Source organism: Sceloporus occidentalis, unplaced genomic scaffold, assembly GCF_023333645.1.
Source record: "Sceloporus occidentalis isolate IW3139 unplaced genomic scaffold, rSceOcc1.0.p SCAF_48, whole genome shotgun sequence".
NCBI classification, from domain to species: domain Eukaryota; kingdom Metazoa; phylum Chordata; class Lepidosauria; order Squamata; family Phrynosomatidae; genus Sceloporus; species Sceloporus occidentalis.
Genome location: NW_028317028.1, coordinates 3192501 through 3201637, shown reverse-complemented (window position 1 = coordinate 3201637; position 9137 = coordinate 3192501). Strand labels below are relative to the sequence as shown.

At 36.8% G+C, this 9137-nt stretch overlaps 1 protein-coding gene across 1 annotated transcript in view; it reads right to left on the bottom strand.

Moving 5' to 3' along the window:
- Positions 1–2683: 2683 nt before the first annotated feature.
- Positions 2684–9137, bottom strand: part of KNTC1 (kinetochore associated 1) — a 54301-nt gene continuing 47847 nt past the window's right edge. The window contains exons 59-62 of the mRNA XM_089491023.1: positions 8489–8578; positions 7897–8042; positions 7024–7114; positions 2684–2767 (exon numbers count right to left, since the gene is read on the bottom strand). Coding sequence (XP_089347149.1) covers positions 2684–2767; positions 7024–7114; positions 7897–8042; positions 8489–8578 — 411 coding nt within the window. The remainder of the gene's footprint in view (positions 2768–7023; positions 7115–7896; positions 8043–8488; positions 8579–9137) is intronic.

Here is a 9137-nt window from a genome sequence, read left to right as displayed (position 1 = left end):
GGACATAGTCTTAAAGTAGAAGGGCAGAGGCTTAGACATAAGGAAGCTTTACATTCCTTATACATATCTACATATTGTAGATAAGTGGAACAGCCTCCCAGCAGAAGTAATATTGGAAAATACAATTAGGAGATTAAGCCATGCATGGGATAGGCATAAGGTTATGATAAATCAAAGACGACACGGGGGATCATATAAGGTTTGAGGCTTTTACAATTTTACAAGTTCCTGAAGCCCCCATACAGCATGAGACACGGGGTCTTGAAGCTTTCTCCAACTATAACAAACACTCCTATATTTATTCACAGGTAATCATTATCTAGTTATATTTTGGTATATATACATCGGTAGGCCATATCAGCAGGTCCAAGAGCTTCATGCATGCCAAGTGTAGCAGTCAATAGTGGGATGTGAGTAATAAACCATTTTAATGAGATACATTGGGTGAAAACAGCAGCAATTGCATGGAAGCTACTTATGTGGGAGATATCAGGGTAGGTTAATCACTAGTTATTTTATTTAACAAACATTTCTGAAAATGGCAACTACCTTCTGAGATACAATAATGTCAATATGGTCCATGGTATGTAATCACTTCACACCATTTTATCTCCAGCTGTAAGTAGTAGCAAGTCAGTGGTATGGTAGACTGATACAAACGTATCAGTTGGATTGCAAACATGGATATAGTTGTATTAGCATTAAAAAGCGAAGAGAAGAGCTTGTGGCTATTGAAACCCAGGCTAAAATACAAGATAATGCTCTTGAGATATAAAAAGGATCAGGCTAAAAACATTAAAAAGGTACCCAAAGGATCTATGTTAGTTAGGCAGTCCCCTCACGATTGTAGAGGTCAGCCCTTGCATAATCCAGAAATATCACCATAATACTTTGAGATAGCTAGCCAGAACATCAACAGGAGAAACAACCAGGTTATATTACTAATGCACAAAACACACATTAATACAATTAAATTACACATTCGGCAAACGGAGACAGAGGATGAAGGGTGATGGGAAAAGAAGATCAACTGAAAGGACTGGAGCGGCAAAGGGTGGAATCTGTGGAAAGGACGACACATTTTGGCAGGTGAACGAGGCATGATTTGGTGAGTGACTGGATGGGGGTGAGTATGAGCCAAGTGTAACCCCCCACGCAGTGAAGTTACACTATTGAGTAGACTGTGAAATTCTCAATAGCGATGAAGACATCAGGAATTGTTGAGTAGACACGAGGATAACCAGAAGCTCTACCTTAAAGATGTTTAGCTTCATGTAGTGGGATACCATTCAAAATGCAAAATAAAGTGACTAAATATATTTGGTTTTCAAAACACGAGTTGTAGATAAAGAAGAGCAGAACAGAGAGCATTAGGGAGAGAAACAAACACCAGAGAATGAGATGCCAAGGTAAGGTAAGTGAGGTATGTTTGAGAGCTGTAATGAAATATTCAGTGTAGCCTAGGAATGAAGGGTATACAGAGGTGGGAAAGGACTAAGTTGCTCACTGTGAGAAATCCAAAGGAGGTGAGAAAACAGTTTAGAGTCAATAGATACACTGACAGGATTAGGGATTAAAAATTGGTCCTGAGACTGATTTATATGACATCCACCGTCTGGTGCATACAAGTAGCCGCACTCTATACACTATGATAATGGTATAGCTTTGTGTACGGCTCAGCCTAGTATATCTCAGTATCCAAAGTCCACATAGGGAAGGCGACGTTCAATTGTAGCGAACACTGAAGGTAATCCTGATAAATCACTGCGGGGAAAAAAAAGAACTAAGGAGCATCCATGCAACACTTCATGTAAGTTTTCCAGGATCTCTACTTAACGTCACAACTACTTATCACAGATTTTTAGGTAACATATAGGCAGGAGAGGGAATGTTGTATTTAAGCTAATTTTCTTACTTACTAATGTGATGAGCCAGTTCCTGCTAACCAATCACTATTAAAAACTTTCTTTATTTAACTTTTTAAAATGTTAAATTCCAGAACATTGGACAGTGTCAAGAATATATTTTAATACACATAAGCTTCTAAATGTTCTCTGATCTTTTAAATCGTATTACATCATATACAAAAAACAAACCACGTGCATGTCATCTATACACAAAATGAAAAGCCTTTTAAATAACCATTCATATACCTTAATAAACACAGTATTTGTGGTTAGAACTTAACATTTTAGAGACATTATGAAAAATGTGTTACTGGAATTTGCTAAATGGTAGCTATAGTGCATACCATCGGCCATTTCCATTTTCTTGTGATAATGTAAGCCTTAAAAATGTATATTTTTTTCTTTCAGTAAACAATGAACTCATCAGCATATTGCTTCTTTAAAGAATCCAATTTAGCACCAGTCTTGGCGGATGTACTAATGGCAGAATTTATTTTAGGGCTGGTTGGAAATATTATCATCCTTTGGGTCTTCTGCTTCCGCATTTCGTCTTGGAACACCAGCACCTTGTATCTTTTTAATGTGTCCCTGGCAGACTTTCTCCTAATCCTCTGCCTCCCCTTTAAAGCAGAATATTTTCTACTTGGAAAAGACTGGCAATTTGGTGACATACCTTGCAGGATTATGCTCTTTATGATCTCTCTCAGCAGAACTGGTAGCATATTTTTTTTGACAGCAGTTGTGGGGAATAGATATTTCATGGTTGTCTGTCCTCATCACAGGATCAACACAATGCAGACAGTCCCAGGTGGCATGGTGTTTACTGCCGTAATGTGGATTTCAATAGTTTCCTGTACGGCCTATGTGTTAACAAAATCACACTTAATCACTGGAGAAATCGTCAACAAAACTTTGTGTGAGAGTTTCAACCTAAACTGGAATGGGAGTGCATTAGATGTCTGGCACTATGGGTTCTTTGTGATTGAGCTACTTGTCCCACTTATTACTATATTATTCTTTACATCATCTACAATAAATCAACTGAAGAGGCTAAAGGATACACATGGTAAGATCAAAAACACCATCAAGTCCATGATATTTGTAGCATTCATTTTTATCTTCTGCTTTCTTCCGAGCACTGTGTCTACCATAATTGTCATAATCTCCAAAACCCTAAAGGAGTGTGATTTATTTGATATTTCCAGTCTAGTATTTGCTGCCTCTCTGCCACTGACATATCTGAGCAGTGTGCTTAACCCTTTGGCCATTTACATTTCAAGCCCTTTGTTTCAAAGTATACTGAACGTGCATAACATATACAAGTGCATCAAGAAATCAGGAGCAAGTAAGACAGAAGCCAGTGTACAGCATATGGCATAACAATATTTTTATTTTCATTATTAGACCTGGTCCGCAGTCAAAAGAACTGTCAGGAATTAAAGCATTTGCAAATATTAATCCCTTAAGGACCGAGATGTTTTTTATATTTTGTACCCTTTGTGACCAAGGCTGTTTAAACGCTTCTGCTATGTTTGTGTTTAGTTGTAATTTTCTTCTCTCTCTCTCATTTAGTGTACCCGCACAAGTTATATATTTTTCTTTCAGGACAAGAATGGCTTTCTTTAGATACCATCATTTTGATCATCCAGTTTACTATTTAAAATAATAAAATATAAAACAAATATGATTTTTATTTGAAAAACATTTTACTCATCTACAAAAGCTAATGAAGAAACTTACTGAATAGATTCAAATTTTTGTCTTGAGTTTAGAAAGACCCACTGTTAAGGGTTTTTTTTGCAAGTTATAGGGTGATAAGTACAAGCAGCATATTGCTATTTCAAAACCTTTTTCAAATATGGTCCCATCCCGTGCCCAGGTCCTATATGGGACATTGTTGAAACTGGCCAATTCAATTTACCCCATGAAACCATATATGTTTAAAACTAGACACCCCAGGGTATTTTAAATGATCGTATTTTAACAATTTCCACACACTTTTTGTGGTAGTCACTTTTTGCGGTTTTTTCCCACCACACACATTGTACTTCAGGTATGGATTTACAGCTCCTGGTATATGTCACTGTCAAACTAAACCCCTAAAATGTGTTCAGCAACATCTCCTGAGTACAATGATGCCCCCCATCCATGGGTTTGTCAGGTTGCTTGGGGCCACATTTTGTAGGTGTGCATTTTTCAATTTGGAATATTGACATCTGGGTATCATGCGCCATGTATTTTGGGACATCTTCGAAGCCAGCAAATTTAATTTACCCCCATCAAACCATATATTTTTAAAAACTAGACAACCCAGGGTATTTCAAATGCTGGCATTTTACCACTTTCCATGCACTAATTCTACCAGCAACCTTTGTCAAATACTTGGACTTCAACTTTCGGAATTTTGAAACGTGGTCATCTTTAAAGCTGTCTGTATCAATTCCCTCCCGCAAAACCATATTTTTTGAAAACTAGACAATCCAGGTTATTTCAAATGGTGGTGTTTTAACACTTTCCATGCTAGGATTTTTGGGAAGATAAAGCACCAATTTTAGAACTTGTTTCTAAAAAAATATATATATATTTTTGGACATTTTTTTAAACATTTTCTTGGAACTGAATTGTTCCCCTTTCTGGTGCCTTTTACATTTGATTACATTTGTATTTATTTTTTTAGCTATTTTTACATTTGTATTTATTTTTAACTATTGTTATATGCGTACTTATTTTACTGATTACAGTGTGATTAGTAAGCTGACCTGCATGGTTGGCTACATTACCTGGAGACCCTCTGGGAACCCTTTTACTTTTTACTGGGTGCTGGTAAAGCTTTCTTTACTCAAATTGTGTTGCTACAACGCTCTTTTAACCCCATGATGTGCCAGGTATGTCATTGGTCCTTAACTTTATGTTTTTCTGTGAGTGCATGGCACGTTGTTGGTCATTAAGGAGTTATTGAAGAACAAGGAGTAATTTAAGTAATATAATTCACTGGGGAGTATATATAATCATTTTTTCCATCATTTTAGAGCTTATTGAGCTAATTGTATACAATCAGCTAACTACTTTTCTTGAGTCCAAGTCTTTACATGACCTTCAATCTGGATTCCGCTTGACATTCTACTACGACTGCCCTTACTTAAGTTACTAATGACCTACTCAATGCTTATCCTAGTGGACCTTTCTACGGCTCTTGACACTGTGGACTACCCTCTTTTTCTTCTGACTCTTGAGGATCTTACTCAAGGTAATATTGCTCTCTCCTTGTTCACATCTCACGTTTCTTATTAGTATTATCAGCCTCTCCCTCTCCGGTAACACTTACCCTCCCCTTTCCTTCTCAGTTGGTAAATCAACCCTTTTCACGACCTCACTTGCCAAAGTAATCTTAGCGTTTGGCTTTCAATACATTTGGCTAACTCATTGTACAGCGATGTGGAATGTGATGGAGCTATATATAAAACATCTCTTCTGTTCATACTGATGATTTTTTCGGATAATATATTATACCCCATAATCTGTGGTAAACAATGATGTATTTATGAAAATGTATGGTTTTTAAACATAGATTAAGCCTTTACTGATAAATGATTTAAATGTACTCCTATACTGTTCCAAACATCAGCCACACTTGAATACTATTGACACTGCTGATAAATATAACAATCTACACCTGTACTACTGAGATGTACTTAAAATTTATTTAAAGTACCGTATTTGCTCGATTATAAGACAAGGTTTTTTTCAGAGCAAATGCTCTGAAAAATACCCCTCGTCTTATAATCGGGGTCGTATTATAATCAGACCTCAAATAAAGGTCTGACTATGAGACTAAGATCCAGATCCCCCGCAGCGATGCAGGAGACCTGGATCGCCTGTCTGGTAACCTCGCCTGCAGCGGAGATTGTCTAAGCACATCCGGCAGACCTTCCCCGGCTGCCAGAGAGGAGAATTCCCCGCAGCACGAGATCGATGCAGAAAACCCCTGCTGCGGCTGGCACTTCCGCCGGCCTCCACCCGCTGCCCCCACTAGACACCAGGGAGTCAGAAGGCATTTCTGGAGGCAGAGTGGCATATAGGGGGCTAAAAAGCATATCATGGGGCAGAGTGGCATATAGGAGGGTATAAGGCATATCATGGGGGGGAGTGGCATATAGGAGGGTATAAGGTATATCAGGGAGGCAGAGTGACATATAGGGGGTATAAAGCAGTTCTGGGGGCAGAGTGGCAAGCCTGGGGCAGATGTGCATAACTGGGGGGGGCAGGTTGGCAAATAAAAGGAAATAAAAACAAAATAATTATTTTTCTCAATCATGACTTTTATTAAATATGAAAAAAAATTGTTTACATGAATTAGTATTTACTATTAAAACTAATTTCTTATAGGGTCGTCATCATTCAGGCTTTTTCTTAAATTAATATTCAGATATTCAGATTTTGGGGGGTCGTCTTATAATCGAGCAAATACGGTACTTAAAGTAATTGGGATCATTTATTAAGTTACTTTGCTCTGCGTGTCTGGATTGCTCAAACATAAAGTGTATTATTCTAACTTTAAAAACATGTGGTGGAGACCTATTGCAATTATTCTTTTATTTTACACACATGGAAAATACATTAATATGCTACAATGTTAAACATTATGCAATCTCATTGTCAAGCAAAATGTGTTTGGGTAAATGTGGCTTTAACAGTTACAAAACTAAAGAAACGTGTGCAAACAGAGTGTGAAACAATAGGGGTTAAAAGAGCAATCATGGGGCAAAGTGGGAAAAGGTCATGAGGTCATGGCATCATGGCAACTAATGCAATAGAGTAAAAGAGTTATTTTCCAGTTTGCACCATAAATTCTCATACATAACCCCCTACAACCCAAGTAAAATTTATGTATTAACATTTGGACGATCTTGCCACAGGAAGACTCCAGGATTTTGTTTTTATGTTCAGATTACCTATGCATGTCCACTTAAAAATGCCTGCAGGGAAAACAAAAATACTTTATTAAAAACATGTTGTACACTTTTTAATAAGCATGGGTGTTTTAGGGAATAATTATACATACAGTATATGCTTGGTTCAACATAGAATTTTACATTATGACTCATTCACAATCTACCTGTACAATGTCAAGAGAAGTTGAGTTTCTTGGGAAAGGTTTTCCACAGCTCTTGAGATATTCTGTTACAATTTCAGCTGCATCATCAAGGCTAAAAACATAAAACAAATATCAGAAAAAAGACACAAATTAGCACTTAAAATGGTGTATCATGACTTCACTATTATGGATATATATACCATATTTGCTCGATTATAAGACAAGGTTTTTTCCAGGGGGGGGGTTAAATGGGGGGCATAGGGCATTTCTATAGGCAGAGGGCTCTATGATATGCCTTTTAACCCCCTTAATGCCACTCTGCCTCCAGAAATGCCTTTTAACCCTCTATACGCCACTCTGCTTCCTGAAATGCCTTATACCTCCCTATGTGCCACTCTGCCCCATAATATGGCTTTTAACCCCCTAAAAGGCATTTCTGGAGGCAGAGTGGCACATAAGGGGTCAAAAGGCATATCATGGGGCACAGTGGCATATAGGGGGTATAAGGCATTTCTGGGGCAGAGTGGCAAGCCTGGGGGCAGATGTGCATAACTGGGGGGCAGGTTGGAAAATAAAAGAAAATAAAAACAAAAAAATATTTTTGTCAATCATAGCTTTTGTTAAAAAAAATTGTTTACATAGTTTACATGAATTAACATTTACTAGTAAGACTTTTTTCCTATAGGGTCGTCTTATATTAAGGCTTTTTCTTTTTTTCCTAAATTAATATTCAGATTTTGAGGGGTCGTCTTATAATCAGGGTTGTTATCAAATACGGTATAAATATTAGATAGATAGACCCATTGTGCAGCTCTACCGAATTTGATGCCGCTATATAAAATATAATAAATAATAATAATAGATAGATATAACATGTATGATCTGCTAACTTACCAGTTCCTGTGTACAAAATAATCTGCCAATTCTCTTACTCTGTTGGATCGGAATAAGTGCAGTTTCAATAAATTAAAATGTTTGGTCTTTACAATCTTTTCAAACTGCTTCCTTTCTACTATGTTGTCCAGTATTAGATCTTTTATCTATGGGGGGGGGAAAAGACGGAAATTGTAGGTATTTAATGCATTAAGTTATTATTTCTTGTCTAGTATGCACAACTGTTACAAACATGCATATTTTTATTATGACCACTACTGACATATTTACCTAGCTACACACATAGACATGTTTAATTAATGTAATTATTCTTCTAAAATACTTAATGTTCTTTTCGTGACATTACTACCCACGACTTTGCTTGCATTTCAGTTGATTGCTTACACATCATGTAATGTTTAACCATGACTACCCTGCACAACATGATTTCAGCATTGATCCCTTAGTATTTTAATATTTTACAACCGCTTTTGTTTGAGCTTGTTTTTATATGAAATCTATCCTGCTTTCCTTGTTTACCTATCACAATCTTAGTGTTTGCTTCAGATAACTGTTCTTTCTTTGTAATTGACATTTATGTATCACCACTTACCTGAGAAGCAAAGCCTGCCACTTCACCTGTGCTCATGTACTCAGTTACTTGCTGTAAAACAGTCTCTGATTTACAGGAAGACAGGAAGCCCTGGCGATTGGGAAAATAAATACTAAATTAACTAAATGAACATATCAGTAACAGCACTATGGGTGTTTTCACTAAGGGTTCTATTTTTTGTAACCCCAATTTACTCATATATTTGTATCACCTTCAACTTAACAAGGTATTACAGTACACAATATTTTTAACAGAAGGAACACAATATTGAATGGAAATAAACGGGTGACCCAAAAGAACCAAATAGGTAGCCCTACAATAATAAGAGTAGTAAAGAAAAACCCCAACAGAAACATTTATAGTTAAGTAGACAGCTCACATACCCCATAATATATGAAAGTGAAAGAAAAGTGATCATTTTGGTGAAACATATTTCTGTTGCTTAAGCTTATACTTTTTAATGGGCCAACATAGAGGGACCTTAGAGGTCCCTTCTTCAAATGGGAGGTCACAAAACCTATATGGCTTTACATCTTTTTCTATGTTGGCCCAATAAAAAATAAAAAATTCACCTTTAGCTGAAGAAAACTATGAACATAAATAAAAGGAGTACCAGCCTGATAATGTATTTGATTTCATCAGGTTTTTC